General features: G+C 43.0%; 1 protein-coding gene across 4 annotated transcripts in view; it reads left to right on the forward strand.

Annotated features, from left to right (window-relative positions):
• Nucleotides 1-1961: 1961 nt before the first annotated feature.
• The window catches only part of SEC24B (SEC24 homolog B, COPII coat complex component), a 111785-nt gene continuing 94547 nt past the window's right edge, over nt 1962-19199 (forward strand). For 2 of the 4 annotated variants that reach the window (XM_030915959.1, XM_030915965.1), the window contains exon 1: nt 1962-2149. In XM_030915959.1, coding sequence (XP_030771819.1) covers nt 2023-2149 — 127 coding nt within the window. In that variant the 5' untranslated portion in view covers nt 1962-2022. The remainder of the gene's footprint in view (nt 2150-19199) is intronic. The other 2 variants (XM_030915969.1, XM_030915971.1) reach the window with 1 other exon arrangement.

Below are 19199 nucleotides of genomic sequence, written 5' to 3' on the forward strand. Positions count from 1 at the left end.
AGCGTTTTATACTGGGTTTGATGAAGAGTAGACTCTTATGGAAAAATGTGATAAGACAAAAAGGTGAGCTAACGGCAATAAACTGGGGGAAACCTACAAATGCCTACTCATTTAGAATCCTCTTGGCTCTGTCTTCACAGAAAAGATTGCTTATTTTCTCCAGGTATAGGGAGGGCATCTCTTACATGAGGGTCTTAGACCTGCTTCACGGGAAGGTCAGAGTCCTCACACCTGCCATTTCTCAAATTTCATCAGCTTAAAATATTCAATATGCTAAGGTGTTATATTTTGGGGTAGTGTGCCCTGAACACCATCATAAACATGCTAGAAAAATTCTACAGCAAATTAGTGGACAAGGGGAAGCAGCTTAGTGTTAAAGATTGTGGAGAAGCTCTATTAAAACATAGGGCTCCAATCCTCCTCTTAAGGAGTCTCCCCTTAAGAGACAGGGTTCACTTTCATCCCATACACTTCTGATTAAAATGAGCCTCTTATACCCAGGAGACTACATTCCAGGTGCAGAAAGCCAATTACCTAGTTATTCCCTTACCCACGTAATTATAGACCTTAATCCAAATTCAAAGGACTCCTGGGAGATGCTGGAATCTGTAATTGTGTAATCTCTTTGATGAAGCACAGAGTGTGATCTTTTGCTCGTGTGGGGCTAGGTTTCTGTGGAGAAGCTGGAAACGCTGTGGAAAAAAGAGCTTGCCCCTTTTATGTATACGGACCCTAATGTAGTTGAAATTCCTAGAAGTCAAAGGTATAAATCCAACTACTAAAATCCTATTTGTAGTTCATTTAGTGCATTAAAATGCCAGTTATTAATTTACGGCAACAACTAAAGGGAAGCTTTGTATTATTCTAGGACTACAATGCAATTTATGCTTTGCATAATGATTCAGGAAATGACTTGGTGCTCCAGAAATACCATCTTGCTAGATACCATTCTGAATCCAGTGTTTCCGAGCAATCTCATCTCCGATACAGAATGATGACATACTCAGGATTCCAAGCCGACAAAATGACTTGGGTAATGTAGTCTAGGGCTTGCCAGTGAGTATGCTGAGACAGACCAGAAAGACTTAAAAGATTCCACTAATGTAGACAAAGCAAGCTGAGCCACAACTTCTCCGAACACCAACAGGATGCGCCAACACTTGACAAAAAAAAAAAGATAAAGTTTGTCTTCCAGCATTCCCTTACCCTATTTTCCCTTTCCTCTTCCCTACTTTATCAGTGGGAAAAGTTCTCAATAATGCAATTCTTATTGAGATTCTTGTGTTTATCAGAGAAATGTTTCCTCTTTGTCAAGGAATTATATATTCCCACCAGACATGGAGCTTGAATGCTTTATTTCCTTTGGAATTAAGAAAGGGGAGGTGGGGGAATCAAAAACTAAAAACCAAACCCAAGCCACTGTTCCTCTTCGAGGGGGTGGGTGGGTCAGTCGGATCTGGCGTTGCCTGAGCTCCGTACATTAACCCGCAGCTCTCAAGTTCGCCTCCCAGTAATGCCGGGCCCAGCCTCGCCGTGGTCAGTCGAGCCTCTGCCCAAGGTGGGAGCGGGCCACCCGGTCCCTTCACCCACCGAGGCCCAGGCCTCCCGCCTCAACACTAAGGTAGCCTGGCCGGGCCGGAGCAGCAGTCGCGGGGCCGGCACTGTGGCCGTGGAACCCCGAGCCAGCCTCAGGCCTGGGCCAGCTCGGCTCCGGCCTGCAGGGGGCGCTGCGGCGGCACCGGCGCGAGGCCCGCGCGTGCGGGAAGCGACCCCAAGTGTAAGTCCCGCGGCGTGGGGCGCGTGGGGCAAGGCGGAGCGACTGAGGATCCCCGCGCCTGCGGGGGCCGCCGAGCGGCAGCGCTGGGCTTCAGGAGGAGCGTGAGCACCTGAGCCGCGGTCCCGGGTTACACCCTCAGTGACGCCAGGCGCGTTCCTTCCTCTTCCTCTCGCCTCTCCGGCCCCGCCTTCTCTTCCCTCCGCCCACCTCTCCGAAGCGGAGCCGCCGTCGCCAGCAGCGCCGTCATGTCGGCCCCCGCCGGGTCCCCTCACCCGGCCGCCAGCGCCCGGATCCCGCCCAAGTTCGGCGGAGCGGCCGCCTCAGGAGCCGCAGCGCCCGCGGGCCCGGCCCCGGCGCCGCACCAGCAGAACGGTGAGGCGGGCGGCTCGGGCGGAGCGCGGGGCCTAGCACCGGCTGGGCGGCCTGCGCGGCCACATCGGGGCGGGGCTGGCCGGGAAGGGCGTCCGGGGCCAGGCCCTGCCCGAGGGAGGGGAGCGGGCGCGGTGCGGAGGCTGCGGGGTACGCTCTGGGCAGGGAAGGCGCGGCGCGGGGCGCGCGGGGGTGGGACGCCCCTGGCGTGGGGCCGGGGTCGGCGTGGGAAAGCTGGGGCCGGGGGTGTTTATGTAATGCGACCCCGGGCCCGAAACCGCCGGGGGCGAGTAGGAGCGACTGAAAAGCTGGGAGCTCGTGTAGTAAAACCCAGTTACCCAGCCTGGGCGCAGGCGAGTTGCCCCGAGCGACCTCTTGGCTGCGGAAGCGGGCCAGAAGCCGAGGCCGCAGAGTGCGTGGTCTGGGGAAGGCTGGTGCAGCCACCCAGCAGGGTGTTGTGCCCTTCCTGTCTCAGGAAAATTGCTTCGGTTACTGAGGCCCAGCGAACACGCTGCCTTGAGGAAACTTAACTTTGCACTCAAGTTTGTAGACAAAAGGGTGTAAATATGCTATATAAGTGTAACTGTAACCCTGACCCAGTTCGGCCTCAAGATCTGTCATTGCCGCTGCGGCTGCTGCTCGAGCTTTTGGAGTTTGCTTGTAGTGTTTGAAAGGGAGCAGGTGTAAACGGATTTAAACGAACATCTTTAGATCTGGGTGTTTTTCCTAGCTCCACTTTCAGAGATGGAAAAACGTGCCAGAGTTGGCCCTGCTTTGAGGCAAGGCCTTCATACAGGCAGCAGCCAAATGCAACACGAAAGCCGCTTTATATTAAGGTCGTGGGCTTTTAGTAGGCTGCAAAATGATCGTCTCTAGGATATGCATTCCCTAATGCTGAGATTTGGAATGTTCGAGGATGGGGCCAAGGGTGGGGGAATTCTCCTTATAGACTTGATAATATGTCACATGAGAACCTTGGAAAGTAATTGACTGAATTTGGAAAAATACCTCTGTCCTGTGTTGGTACGAGAACCAAACTACATTAGTACTCTCCAAATGATTGACCTGTTTTATCTAATTTCCTAGTGAAAATCTACTGAACTTTATGAATTAGTTTAACCAACCTCTAAGTTTTACAACTGATGCTTTTCAAATATGAAGTGTATCGTTTGTCCTGAGAAGCAGAGGTTGATTATTTTTTAATAAACAAAAGTGATACTTTAGCCTCAATATTCTTTGGATCAGCCTTACCTATCAATATTACATGCTGTACTCTCAGTAGTCATTGTTTACTATAATCACTTTTGGATATGACCAGGGTTATTGGTGTTGTACACCTGAACAAATGTAAAAATATTATTTGTGAGCAGCGTTTGTTCTTGTAACCTTAATATAAGTTCTTGTTTTTGTTTTTAAAATATCTTTATGAAGGAACTAGAAGACGATAATTTAGTAAAAGAGCCCAAGTCTTTTAGAACATTGTAGACTCATGTTTACCAGTGATTCAAGGATTATGTCTTTCCTTGATTTTTTGAATATGCATTATCATCTTAGTGAACAGTTTTTAAAGTGGCAAATGTTTATTTCAACCTTATAAGTTTTGTGAACACTCAAGAATGCCAGGATATGTACTCAGCCAAGTGTAATCAGAATGTTAAAATCTGTAAGAACAAATCAGTGTTTGGATGCCAAATACAGATGATGCTTGAGTTCTCCGGTTTATAATCAGTACTTTCCTTTAATGTTGCAATAATCATTTCAACATTTTTTGCGTGCTTACCAGTTGGGTACTCAAGGTTAAGGTGGTAGATGAGACAGAGTCCCTGCCTTTCTCCTAACTTGCCCTGTATTTGATAATGTTTGAATTGGTTTTGGCTAGCTTTGAGGGACTGGACAGATTGGGGTGGGAGGGAAAGGTTGTCTGTAGCAGAGGTTACAGCATGAACTAAAGTTTGGAAATATGAAAGTGCAGGGCAGGCTTGGAAAGTGAAAGGAGTCAAGAGGTGCAGAGGGTGCTGGGTGGCATGGGAAGCCAAGGCATTGAGGCTGAAAGGAACAGGTTAAAAGGGGTCATGTTGCAGAAAGGCCTTAAATGTTATGCTAGGAAATTTGAAAGTTATGGTAACGTATAAGAACTAGGGTCAGGTAGAGACAAGGTCTCCCTGTGTTGCCCAGGCTGGTCTGCTGGGCTCAAGTGATCCTCACACCTCATCCTCCAGAAGGATTTTTGTTTTTGTGGAAGGGATTAGTTTAAGTAGAGAAACAAGATTGAGACACAAAACAAAATCTTGTTTTGTTTGCTGATCTCAAAAAAAAAAAAAAAGTTTGCTACATGGTATCAGCATCTAGTAAGCAGTCACTTGGGTTTCTCGTTTATTTTTCGGCCCTACATAAAGTAGGTAGCCTTTTAATATAGCTCTGTGGAATTCCAGACATGGTGAAAAAGAAATAGGTCAGAAATATGAGCGTAAAACAGACAGAATTGCGAAACTGAAATGGTACCCAGAGATCACTTACTTCAGTGTTGTGGTGTAATATGAAATACATTTGACCTTTGTCCTGGGTTCCTGAAACAGCTCCTAAAACCCTTGTAATTTCCTGAGTGATAGGAGTGTCGCTTGTTACTCACAAGGAGCCTGTTTTGATCACATTTGAGTTTATGCTAATGAAATGACTTAGGATGGGTCTCCTAGACAGCCTCAGGCTGGAGCTGGTCACCAGAAAGACCAAGTGATTACAGAGTTGGGACTTTCAGTCCCCACCCATCATCCCCTTTGAAGGGAAGTGGATAGGCTAGAGATGAAGCTTTATAAAAATTCTAGAACAGTAAGATTTGGTGACCTGGGTTGCTGAACATGTGACCTGGGTTGCTGAACATGTGGAGATGCTGGGAGGGTGGCGACACCTGCCCCCATCCTTTGCCCTGTACATCTCTTTCATTTGGCTGTTCATCTGTATCCTTTATAATAAACAATATAAGTGTTTTCCTGAGTTCCACAAGCCCTTCTACCAAAGTGATTGAACCTAAGGAGGGGGTAGTAGAAGCTCCAGTTTATAGCTGGTTCCTCAGAAGTACAGATGGCAACCTGCTACTTATGATACTTATGATAGGCATCTCACGTAGGGAGCAGTCTTGTGGGACTGAACCCTTAATCTGTGGGATCTGAGTCTAACTTCAGGTAGGTATCTGACTCAGGGATCTGAGTCTAACTTCAGGTCAGAATTGAATTGAATTGGAGGACACCTAGTTGGTGCCTGCTGGGGAAAAATAAAAACAGAAATTCACACATCTGGTCACAGAAGTGGTCTGTGCAGAATGAGAGTACAGTGAAAAAAGTTTTTTGGTTTTTATTGTTTGTTTTAGAGACAGGGTGTCACTCTGCCACCTAGGCTAGAGTCAGTGGCTACATCATAGCTAAGTGCAGCCTCAATCTCCTGGGCTCAAGTGATCCTCCTCTCTCAGCTTCCCAAGTAACTAGGACTACAGGTATGCATCACCACTCTTGGCTAATTATTTTTATTTTTATAGAGACTGAGTCTCACCATGTAGCCCAGGTTGTTCTCAAACTCCTGGCCTAAAGCGATCCTCCTGCCTAGACCTACCAAAGTCTTGGGATTACAGGCGTGAGCCCCTGGGCTGGGCCCTGTTTTTTCTTTTGCAAGTGGTTAGCAAATGGCAAAGTTTTTTTGTTTGTTTGAGACGGAGTCTCACTCTGTCTTCCAGGCTGGAGTGCAGTGGTTTGCAATCTCAGCTCACTGCAACCTCCACCTCCTGGGTTCAAGCGATTCTTCTGCCTTAGCCTCCTGAGTAGCAGGGACTACAGGCGCATGCCACCACTCGTGGCTAATTTTTGTATTTTTAGTAGAGATGGAGTTTCACCATTTTGGCCAGGATGGTCTCCATCTCCTGACCTCACGATCCACCCGCCTCAGCCTCCCAAAGTGCTCGGATTACAGACGTGAGCCTCCAAGCCTGGCCCACAAACTTTTTTTTAAAAAAGATTTGTTTTTCCAAAGGGCGTTGTATATAGATCCCTGATAGAGAAATCAGAAAAAAGCAAAGTGGTTGTGGTTAAAATAGAAGTAGAGGTTCAGTTGTTTTTAAGCACAGTTTGAAAAACACAGAGTTCAGTTCCCTAATTTTACAGATGAAATGAAGATTCAGAAAGGTTAAGTAGGTACATTTTCTACCAATTCTGTGAAAGCTTTGTGAGGGTAGCAGTTTTTTCTGTCTCTTGTTCACGTTGTATAATGAGAGCCTATAACAGTATAGGCAAGTTACAGGTATTCATTAGACGTGTATTAAATGAAGTCTATTTTGTTTCTCCTAATTCCAACTCCAGGTCTCTTTTTTAAAATTTTTATTTATTTGTTTCAGAGACAGAATCTCACTCTGTCACCTAGGCTGGAGTACAGTGTTGCCATCATAGCTCACTGCACCCTTGAACTCCTGGGCTCAATCTGTCTTCCTACCACAGCCTCCTGAGTAGCTGGGACTATAGGTGTGTGCCACCATACACAGCTAACTTTAAAAAAAAAATTGTAGAGACTGATCTCAAACTCCTGGCTTCAAGTGATCCTCCCATCTGGACCTTCCAAAATACTGGGATTACAGGCATGAGCCACCGTGCCCAGCCTAAAGATTTCTTTCTATTAACAGACTCTAAGAAAATTCTTTTTAGAAACTTTGATGTTTGAGAAGAGTAAGGAATAGGCAGAAAACCGAGTCTTCATGATCACTTTTACTTGTTTTGTAAGTGTAACTGCTAGCATGTTTCCTCCGCTTATTGGAAGATACAGCTTGACTTGATTGAGTCTGTTAAATCTTTCTCTTAAACTTCCTTCCTTGGTGTTGTATTTCTATCCTTCATTTTTCATTGCGCAATATATGGATTTTTAGAACTATTTGTATTTCCATACCAAGCATTAATTGAATATTTCTTACCTTTTACTTTGCCTTTTGGGATTTCTTGCAAAGCTGAGTCCTCAAACATAGGAAGACTGACTAAAATAATACCCTGGTAATGATCTTGTTGGGAGGTCGGGGGCGGGGGCAGTCAGATTTAATAATAAGCTGCTGGTTTTTAATTTTACTTTTAGGAAGCAAATGGTGCTCATTTTCAAATGAAAGCATATTTTAATCCTTCCATATGCCCTTTTCCAGAATGAAACTACAGTTTTATCACTTAAATTGTCAATAATGCAAGAAAGATGAGATAGTAATGGGAATTACTAGAATTCACTATGGAAGATGTAAATAAACATTCATACAGCAGTACTATAGGGTCAGTCACAGGAAACCCTTAAACTTTGAGGGCACATGCAACATTTAAAATGATGTAAATTCTCCCTAGTGTATCTCACATAAGTTACTTTTGATCAGAGCCACATCAGTGTCTCAGGTTTCTAGTCTTCCTTTATAGCTAACCGGAAGCATCAGGTCCTCTCATGAATATACCCCTATGGTATTAAAGTAACTGTGTCTGAATACATAATTTCCTTCTAAGCTGTTTTTTTTTTTTTTTTTGAGACTGAGTTTCAGTCTTGTTGACCAGGCTGGAGTACAATGGCGCAATCTCAGCAGACCGCAACCTCTGCCTCCCGGGTTCAAGGGATTCTCCTGCCTCAGCCTCCCAAGTAGCTGGGATTACAGGCATGCGCCACCATGCCTGGCTAATTTTGTATTTTTAGTAGAGACAGGGTTTCTCCATGTTGGTCAGGCTGGTCTGAAACTCCCAACCTCAGGTGATCCACCCACCTCAACCTCCCAAAGTACTGGGATTACAGGCGTGAGTCACCGCGCCCAGCTCTAAGCTGATTAATAGATATCTCAAAGATCTTAAAGTAGGCTGGGCGTGGTGGCTCATGCCTTTTAATCCCAGCACTTTGGGAGGCTGAGGCGGGCAGATCACCTGAGGTCGGGAGTTCGAGACCAGCCTGGCCAACATGATGAAACCCCCTTCTCTACTAAAAATACAAAAATTAGCTGGGCATGGTGGCAGGCGCCTATAATCCCAGCTACTTGGGAGGCTGAAGCAGGAGAATTGCTTGAACCCGGGAGGCAGAGGTTGTGATGAGCCGAGATCATGCCGTCACACTCCAGCCTGGGGCACAAGAGCGAGGCTTTGTCTCAGAAAAAAAGATCTTAAAGTATTCACTCCATATGTAAGCAAGTGTCTTATATCTGGGTTTAGTTTTTATTTTTAATTGCTATATATATTGCTTTAGTTGTTTGCAGTGTCTTTTTACTCCCCCTCCCCCTAGGTTTCTGGAATTGTAGCAGTAATTAATTTTGTAAACCATATTCATTGCCACCACTACTATTTCATGTTACTTTATCTTTCCAATTCATGTGTAATCCCTGAAGTATTTTATGCTAAAGGTATTAAAATAGAATAACTTTCTTTCCTAGAAATGAGGCCTCTTCATTGTCAGCATTGTTAGAAAAGATCATGTTACATATTTTCATCTCTGGAGAAGCCACTATTTTCAATAGGCTAAGCATACTCAGACTTGTCCAGAAGGTGTGGACTAGTGAAAAGGTTATAGGCTTTGATACAGCCCAAATTTTTGTGGAGAAACTTACTTAACATGCTTCAGGGTGTAATGATACCTTTCTTACAGAGTTGTTGAGAGAATTACATTAAATGAGGTACTATTTTTAAAGTACTTAGCCCTAGAAGGGGCTTAGCAATTAGAGTCCCTCCCTTCCATTTTCTTCAGAACACCATTTCATAAATTCTTCAGGTAGCAGAAACCATATGGGTTTTGTTCATCATATGCCCAGTAGTAGCAGCTTGTAATAGACACTCAATTAAGTGAACTTAGCTTCCTATTCATTGCTGCTTTTGAAGACTGGCCACTGACAGGAGTCTGTGTGCCAGCTCCCTCTCCCCTTTTTTGTATTTAAGGCTCAATCACTATTTTAGTCTTATCTTTATTTTTTCTGCTTTCCAGTCCTCCATCCCTTACGTCCACAAATGTATTCTTGGAAGGTTTCTGGTAATAGGCCATCTACCTTAGCTAGTTTGCTTATGGAAAGATAAGTTTAATGGGTTTTAAGTTTTCTAAAATTGTGTGCCAAAAGTCATTTGTAACAGGAACTGAGGAAAAGCAGGATGAAGTATTGAGAGGGAGTGGTAAAAATCATGTCTTGCCTAGCCAGTGGCCAAGTCTTAACTTGTTTTCCTTAGGATTTCTGATTAATGGGTATTGTGAAATGAGCAATAAGCCCCGCTTTGGAACCAGCAATGCCTGGCTTCTTTACTACTTACCAATGATTGGAATTCATATGCATTAGTGAGCTTTCGTGGCCCTGTTTATTTGCATATAAAAGATGATAGTGATACTTCACAGAATTGTTTGAGAAGCATCTCAGATTATATGTAGAAAAGCAAGGTATCTGGCATGCAGTAGATTCTGAACCAATATTAGTTTTCTTTTCTTTCTTTTTTTTTGAGACAGGGCCTCACTTTGTCACCCAGGCTGGAGTGCAGTGATATGATCACAGCTCACTGCAGTCTTGACCTCCCCGGGTTAAGGTGATTCTCTCACTTCAGCCTCCTGAGTAGCTAGGACTACAGGGGCATGCCACTATGCCCAGCTAATTTTTGTATTTTTTGTAGAGACGGCGTTTCACCATGTTGCCCAGGCTCAAGTGATTCTCCCACCTCAGCCTCCCAGAGGGCTGGGATTACAGGCGTGAGCCACCGTGTGTGGCCTTGGTTTTCTTTTGGCGCCTCACTCATAGCACTCATTGTCATGGTATCCAAGAAGTATAAATGATGTTGTAGCAGGAATAATCTGTACTTAATGCAGTGAGATTTAATCCAGTTATTTACAAAGCCTGTGTCTGTAGGCTCTGTCCGCCAGCAGTGACTGGAACAGTTACCTTCATCCTCAGGTATATTTGCAGTTTATGGAATGTAGGAGAGAAAGAATACAAGAAAACATTTCTCTCAGAGCTTGGGAAGCTCTATAGCTGTTAGCCTTGCATTATAATAATCTAGGATATCCAGATGTAATCTGAGACTCCTCATTTTTGAAATCACCAAGGTTTCTAATTGCCTGTTTCCTTAGGGGTGTGTGGGTATGCAAGTGTGCACATTTTTATGCTTATTAAAAATCTGTATTTTGGCATTGCTAGTGATACCTTATTGGCAGGGAGAGTATATTAAAATATTCAGTAATCAGTACTGCGTATACTGACCGCTAAATGGATAGCATCCTTCATACCAGAGCAGGATCTTATAAGCTTCCAGCTGTGCCAGGCATTAGTCCTTCAGCTGCTGGATTATGAGAAGGTTTGGGCTAGCACGGTGGGGTAAAGCAGGGGAATAGGACCACGGCTATGACTCATTACCAACTGATTCAGAGCTATTTTAATATTTTAACAAAGATACTTGTTAAAATGCATACCTGGGTGCATACTGACTGAACATTGGCCTATTTCTTTGTAATTAAGTGATGAATGAATTCAGTGATTAAATTCTTCGATGTGATTCTACCTCAAAGTTAATATGGATTTATCTTAGTAGGATAGAGGAGCTTGTACTTTGCTGACCTTGATGTTTGTGTTCAGATAATGGAAAGTGAAATCTGACTTTGATCCGACTGAAAAAAAAAGTTGGAATTCAATTCAGGAAAATGTTCATGAAACAAATATTTTTAATATTAAAATGTGTCAGGGAGGGCGAATGATCATGCTATTATGGAAATCTTAGGAGTAGTCAAATTAGAGACATGGTTTTTATTTTCTCTCTTCATTTTTTTCTTTCCTTTTTTTTTTTTTTTGAGACAGAGTCTGGCTCTGTCTCCCAGTCTGGAGTGCAGTGGCTGGATCTCAGCTCACTGCAAGCTCCGCCTCCCAGGTTTACACCATTCTCCTGCCTCAGCCTCCGGAGTAGCTGGGACTACAGGCGCCCACCACCTCGCCCGGCTAGTTTTTTGTATTTTTCGTAGAGATGGGGTTTCACCGTGTTCGCCAGGATGATCTCGATCTCCTGACCTCGTGATCTACCCGTCTCGGCCTCCCAAAGTGCTGGGATTACAGGCTTGAGCCACCGAGCCCGGCCGATTTTTTTCTTTTTAAACAATAATTGTTGTATGGTGGAAATTGTGACTATTACAATCTTATTCAGGTAACTTGCTTTATTTTTGTGTTTTCCTGTATGTTTATATTACTCATTTATCAATTTTGCACATTTATATTAGGGTTGGTAACCTTTTTATGTCAAATGTTTTTTTCCTATAAAATGGCTGTTTTGTAATGTTGGAGTAATCCTATTTTGATGCTTTATTTTCCTTGAAGTTTCCTTAACATTATATTTATGATAATATCTCTTAAGCGAGCCTTCAGTACCAGTTAGTCTTGTGGTATTTTCCTGCTCCATTCCCAGTGTCACATTTTTCCCCTTTTCCCTCAAATTCTCAATATCCTCCCTCTCTGCCTCCCTTTCCAATGATGACCTTACTTATTTTACTAAGAAATTGAAAGCAGTCTGACAATCTGAAGGTAAAGTATTAATCTTCTGCCACCAAATCTATCAATCTTCCTTGCATATTATTATTCTTGCCTTATCTGAGACAAATTCAGATTATTTGGGGACAGAATTCTGTTCCCTCTCTTTTAAGAACTTTGTCTCTGCGATTATCTCATTTACCATCAATTTTGATCTTAAACACCTGAACCTTATTTTATGCAATGCATATGTAATCCTGACAGTTATGTATAACTTTTATTTTAGAGACGAGATCTCACTGTGTTGCCTGGGATGGTCTCGAACTCCTGGGCTCAAGTGACCCTCTGTCTCCCAGAGTGCTGGGATTACAGGCATGAGCCACCAAGCCTGGCCTATAAATTTAATTCACAATTTCTAGCAAATATTTATTTAGCCCCTCTTTACATAACATTTTGTGCTAATACTCTGGGCATACAAATGTGAATGTTCTCTGCACTCCAGGAGTTCTCTACCCCTCAGTAAAAGAGGAAAGGACTGTTAGCACTGAACATCTCTTTCCTTCATAAGGTCTGTGAGAAGGGTGCCCAGAGTTCTGAAGAGGAAACAATTCTTTTTGGTTAAAGTAATAGGGAATCTTAACAGAAGAAGTTAGATAGAATTCAGCTGTATCTAAAATGGCGGACACATTTTTGAATTGTCAGGTAAAAATGCATGAATCAAAGGTAATGAATTTAAAAAATGTACTCTGAGCAGCGCAGGGGTACAAGGGAGAGAGAGCAATGAAAGAATAGTCTGGGCCCGGTATGGTGGCTCATGCCTGTAATTCCAGCACTTTGGGAGGCTGAGGTGGGTGGATCACCTGAGGTCAGGAGTTCGAGACCAGCCTAGCCAACATGGTAAAAAACCCATCTCTACTAAAAATAAAAAACTAGCTGGGTGTAGTGGCGAGTGCCTGTAATCCCAGCTACTTCCGAGGCTGAGGCAGGAGTATTGGTGGAACCCGGGAGGCGGAGGTTGCAGTGAACTGCAATCGCACCATTGCACTCCAGTCTGGGCAACAAGCGCTAAACTCTGTCTCAAAAAAAAAAAAAAAGAATAGCTTTTACAATTATGTTGGGGCTGTTAATGGAGGTTCCTGGAAATTGTCCTAAGAAGTTTAGACTTCATTTGGATCAAGAGCCACTAAAGATTGTATGGTAAGGAATGTTAAAAAGTACTCTGGTAGTGTTAGTAATGAATTAGAGGGAAGTGAAAGTGGAGTGAAGGGAAGTCATTTAGGGAATTTTTTCAAACCAAATCCTATTTCATATGCCCTAAAGAGATCCTGTGGTTTTTTGTTTGTTTGTTTGTTTTTGGTACAGGGACTAGACTTGCATGAAATATTTGTTTTATAAATTTTAATTTTCGTGTTAAGTTTTCTTAAAGCAGGAAGATAATCAGTTTTCCTTTTGTGAGAATCTAGTGTCTGAAAGGAGATTATGCTACCGAGACAGATACGTGCTGGGGGTAGATCTTGTGATAATTTAGTCTTGCTCAGGAGGGCATACATATGCTTATAGAAAATCATAGGCTGTATCTTGCTGGTACCTGATAGTATCAGTCAGGCTGACCAGCTGAGCAGCTCCATTGAAAAGATTATAGACCATTTGTTAAAAATCTTTTATTTCTTCATTCAGATTCAGATACAGATCTTCATTCAGTACCAGTGAGTAGATAATGTGTTAGAATCATCTGTTTCCCTCTTTTATTTGACATAGTTCACTTGAAGCTAAGAATGTAAAATTCTTTCAGAGATTATATAAAAACTGAATTTTTTAAGTTTTGTTTGTTGTTTTGACACAGGGTCTCACTGTGTCACCCAAGCTGGAGTATAGTGGCGCGATGACTGCTCACTGCAACCTCGATCTCCTGGGGTCAGGTGATCCACCTCAGCCTCTTGAGTAGCTGGGACTACAGGTGTGCACCACTACATCTGCCTAATTTTATGGAATTTTTGTAGAGATGGAGTTTTGGTCTGTTGTCCAGGCTGGTCTTAAACCCCTGGACTCAAGCAGTCTACTGCCTCAGCCTCCCAAAGTGCTGGGATTACAAGCACATCCGACCATTTTTTAGTTTGTTTGTTTGTTTCTTTTTTTTTTTTTTCTTTTGAGACAGAGTCTTGCTCTGTTGCCCAGGCTGAAGTGCAGTGGCACAGTCTAGGCTCACTGCAAGCTCCACCACCTGGATTCACGCCATTCTCCTGACTCAGCCTCCTCAGTAGCTGGGAGAATAGGTGCCCACCGCCATGTCCAGCTAATTTTTTTTTTTTTTTGTATTTTTAGTAGAGATGGCGTTTCACCATGTTAGCCAGTATGGTCTCGATCTCCTGACCTCGTGATTTACCTGTCTCAGCCTCCCAAAGTGCTGGGATTACAGGCATGAGCCACTGCGCCCAGCCTGTTATTTTTATTATTTTATTTTATTTATTTTTTTGAGACAGGATCTCACTCTGTCACCCAGGCTGGAGTGCAGTGGTACAATCTTGGCTCAATGCAGCCTCGACCTCCTGGGCTGAAGCAAGCCTAGCACCTCAGCCTCCCGAGTACCTGGGACTACAGGCACAAACCACCATACCTGTGTAATTTTTAATTTCATTTTTGTAGAGATGAAGTCTCACTATGTTGCCTGGGCTGGTCTCAAACTCCTGGACTCAAGCAATCCCCCTGCCTCAGCCTCCCAAAGTGCTGCGATCGCAGGCATGAGCCACCACACCCAGCCCATTGTTTAGTTTTTCGATGATTATTTGATGCTTATTTGTAAGGCACTGTATTGGGCAATTTGGTGTAATAATCAAATTAATTTATTCTAAAAATCTTTTTTTTTTCTTTTTACATTTTTTACCTCTGAAATTGGGGTGCCTTTTCGAATCAGTGGAATTCTAAACTTGCTTTCCATAAAGTCAAGTCATAATATAGTTGTATGAGAATCTGCCATTGATACCTGATGTGGTAGGCTGAATAATGGGTCCCCCAGCTATGTCCATGTCCTAATCCCTGAAACCTTTGCAGCTGTGATTAAGTTAAGGCTCTTGAGATGGGGTTTTCCTGGAACTTGGTAGGCCTGATATAATCACAGTGGTTCTTATTAGAGAGACACAGGACAAGTCAGAGCCAGCAGCGAAAGAAATGTGAAGTGGAAGCAATATTATGTAGTGGCATGCATTCACTTGTAGGATTAGAGAATGTTCTCCTGGAGGAAGAGCTGAGCTGAGATCTGAAGAATAAGTTAAGAATTGGTCAGGTGAAACAGAAGAGATTATTTTGGAAGGTTCCATGTAGAGTGAAAAGCCTATCTGAAGATTGAGAGGTGAGGAAGCATGGCTTGAAAAAAATTTAGCATGATAAGGATATGTGCAGAACAGTGATTCTCAGCCTTTTCATACTCATGGCTACTTTAGTGCTAAAATTTTTGGTGGCGTTCTTAAAGGAATTACACTTTGAACACTTGTGTTAAAATAAAAGTTTCAAAAAAAGTATCACATACTCACTTGATCCCTTTCAGAGGTCTTGTAGAGCTTAAAGTAAAACTGTCTTCTGCCTTGATGAGCCTCTTTTAGGGCCTCTTGAGGCAAAACTCAAGCATACAATCTTACTTGATGTTCTTCTGTGGCTTCTTTGCTTTTTTGTGGCAAACAGTATTTTTTCCCACCAACTCAGCATTCTGTTTGACTTCACCATATCAGTAAGTATCTTAAGTGTAGCAAAATTAAATTTTATTTATTGATCAAATGTCGGCAGAGGCATGTGGAAGACTTGCAGTGTACTAGTATATTAAGGCATACCTCTTTAAAATTATTGTATGAAGAGGTGGTGAGTGATAAAGCAGGAGTGATAAGCAGGGGTCAGATTATGGAGAGTCTTCGCATTGTTTTCTATTTACTGCTGTAACAGATGACCACAAATTGGTGGCTTCAAACAACATGAATTTATCACCTATAGGTTAGGAGTCCACCTGAGTTAAAATCAAGGCATCTACAGGGCTGCATTCTCTTCTAGAGAATCTAAGGGAGAATTAATTTCTTGCCTTTGTCAGATAGCTTCTAGATGCTGCCCACATTCCTTGGCTCATGGCCCACTTTCTCCATGTTCAAAGCCAGCAACATTGCATCTCTCTGAGAATTCTTCTGTAGTCACATCTCCCTCTGACTCTTCTACCCCTCTTGTTCTGCTTTTAAGGATGCTTGTGATTATATTGGTCTCACCTGGGTAATCAAGAATCTGTTTCAAGGTCAGCTGATTAACATTCTTAATACCATGTGCAACCTTAATTCCCCTTTGCCAGGTAATCTAACATATTCACAAGTTCAGAGATTAGGATATGGACGTATGTTTTATTGGTCATGTTAAATAATTTGAATTTTTTTTTTTTTTTTTTTTGTGGCAAGAGAAACCATTAGAAGGCATCAAACCAGGGAGTAACAATATCAGATCTGCTTTTTAGGTAAATCACTCTGGCTATGTTTGGTGTGTCATACAATTTAATAGGTCATTTCCAGCACCTTTTTCTACTGATATATTAAAAACTTTATTTTGCAATAATTTTAGACTTACAGAAGTGTTGCAAAGATAGTACAGAAAGTACAGTACCCTTCAGTCAGCTTCCTCTAACAATAACTTATGAAACTTTTTTTTTTTTGAGACAGAGTCTTGCTCTGTTGCCCAGGCTGGAGTGCAGTGATGTGATCTCTGCTCACTACAACCTCGGCCTCCCAGGTTCAAGCGATTCTCCTGCCTTAGCCTCCCGAGTAGCAGAGACTACAGGCACTTGCCGCCATGCCTGGCTAATTTTTGTGTTTTTGTATTTTTAGTAGAGACGGGGTTTCGCCATGTTGGCCAGGCTGTTCTTGAACTCCTGACCTGCCCACCTCAGCCTCCCAAAGTGCTGGGATTTACAGGTATGAGCCACCATGCCCAGCCCATCTTCCAAAACTTTGGTACATTTATCAAAACCAGGAAATTAACATTGGTGAAATAAAATTACAAATTGTATTGATGTTTCACCAGTTTTTACACGAATGTCTTTTTTTCTGTTTCAGGATTTAATTCAGAATATCATGTTGTATTTAGTTGTCGTGTCTCTTTAGCCTGTAGTCTGACAGTTTCTTAGTCTTGTCTTTTTTTTTTTTTTTCTTTTTTTTAATGACTTCCTCGCTTTTGAAGAGTACTGATTAGGTATTTTGTAGACAGTTCCTCACTTTGCGTTTGCTGATGCTTTCTCATTATTAGATGGTGTGTATGAATTTTTCATAAGAATAGCACAGTGGTGAAGTATGCTTCTTATTGAGTCATTTCAGGGTTTGCATGGTACTAGCTTGTTTTATTTCTGATTATGTTAACCTTGGGCACTTGACTTGGTTAAGAGGGTTGTCTTAGCTCAGGCTGCTGTATTGAAACACCATTGACTGAGGCTTAAAAAACAGATATTTCTTTTCTTTCTTTGAGGCAGTGTCTCACTGTCACCTGGGTTGGAATATAGTGGCTCAATCATAGTTCACTGAAGCCTTGACCTCCCAGGCTCAAACAATCCTCCCACCTCAGCCTCCCAAGTAGCTGGGACTACAGGCATGTGCCACCATGCCTGGCTAATTTTTTTATTTTTTTATTTTTTTTTTGTAGAGACAGGGTTTCACCATGTTGCCCAAGCTAGTCTTGAACTCCTGGACCCAAGCAATCTGCCTGCCTTGGCCTCCCAAGTTGCTGGGATTACAGGCATGAGCCACTGAGCCCAGACATTTATTTTTACAACAGTTCTGGAGGCTGGAAGTTTGAGATCAGAGTGTCAGTATGGTCATATTCTAGTGAGGGCCCTCTATCCACCTTGTCACTGTGTGCTCACATGGCCTTTTCTTGGTATGTGCACATAGAGAGATCTCTCTCTTCTTTTTATAAGGGCACTGCTTCTCTCATGGTGGTCCTGCCTTCATGACCTAATGTAAACCTGTTTACTTCCCAAAGGCCCCACCTCCTAACACCATCAAATTCGGCCTCAGCATAGTTTTGGGGGGACATAAACATTGAGTCTATAATAGAGGGATGTCTATGAGGTTCTTCCTCTGTAAAGTTATTTTTTCCTTTTCATGGTCTGTTTATTATTAGGAGTGATTCACTTAACTCTAGCCTACTTTCAAAAGAGAAACTGGATGCAGTGGCTCACACCTGTAATCTCAGCACTTTGGGAGGCTGAAGCAGGAAGATTACTTGAGGCCAGGAGTTTGAGACCAGCCTGGCTAACATAGACCTTGTTTCTACAAACAAAGTAAAATTATTACCAGGGTGTGGTTGCACTTGCCTGTAGTCCCACCTACTCTGGAGGCTGAGATGGGAGGTTCACTTGAGTCCAGGGCTTCAAGGTTACAGTGAGCTATGATCACACCTTTGTAGTCCAGACTGGGTGACAGAGCAAGACCCTGTCTCTTTAAAATGTAGGAAAAAAAGGGAATTAAACTCTGCCTCCTGCAATGAGGTGTACCAAATGATTTGTGGGCTTATGTTCAGATCACCACAGTAATTAATAAATATTCTTTGGGAGATACTTTGAAGTTAGTCTGCCATTTTGTTTCTTCTCAAAATTTCACTCACAGCTGGGTGCAGTGGCTCACACCTATAATCCCAGCACTTTGGGAGGCCGAGGCGGATGGATCACCAGGGCAGAAGTTCAAGACCAGCCTGGCCAGGATGGTGAAACCCCATCTCTACTAAAAATACAAAAATTGACGTGGTGGCAGGCACCTGTAATCCCAGCTACTTGGGAGGCTGAGACAGGAGAATCGCTTGAACCCCGGGGGGCAGAGGTTTCAGAGAGCCACCATCGCGCCACTGCATTCCAACCCGGGTGACAGAGTGAGACTCGTCTCAAAAAAAAAAATTACTCACTCATTTTAGCATTTCACTCATGAATTTTGCTTACTCCTCACCTGCCTCAATTATTACTGTGCAAATTTTTTTTTTTTTTTTTTTTTTAAAGAGCCAGGGTCTTCCTCTTGCTCAGGCTGGAGTACGGTGGCTATTCACAGTTGTAGTCCCACTACTGATCAGCATGGGATTTTTGATATCCTTAATTTCCTACTTCTGCCGGTTCACCCCTCCTTAGGCAACCTGGTGGTCCCCTGCTCCTGGGAGGTTACCATATTGATGTCAAACTTAGTGTAGATGCCCAATCAGCATAACACATGACAGCCCAGAACTCCTGGGCTTAAGGGATCCTCTCTCTTCAGCCTTTCCAGTAGCTGGGACTACAGATACTTGCCACAGCACCAGCTACTATGGATTTCTAATGGTAATTTTCTGTTTCCCTGTTTCTTATAACGGAGATTTCCCCGTTTAATCCCATTTTAAAATTTATTCAGTCATTTGTGTATGTTATTATAAACTCAAAAATATTTACTTTATTCTTTGGGGTATAATCCAACGCTGTATATAGAGAGGGAGACAGGGTCTTGCTCCATTGTCTAGGCTGGAGTGCAGTGATACAGTCATGGCTTGCTGCAGCCTTAACCTGCTGGGCTCAAGCAATCCTCTCAAGTAGCTGATGCCATCTGCCTAGCTAATTTTTTC

This window comes from Rhinopithecus roxellana, chromosome 2, assembly GCF_007565055.1.
Source record: "Rhinopithecus roxellana isolate Shanxi Qingling chromosome 2, ASM756505v1, whole genome shotgun sequence".
NCBI lineage: Eukaryota > Metazoa > Chordata > Mammalia > Primates > Cercopithecidae > Rhinopithecus > Rhinopithecus roxellana.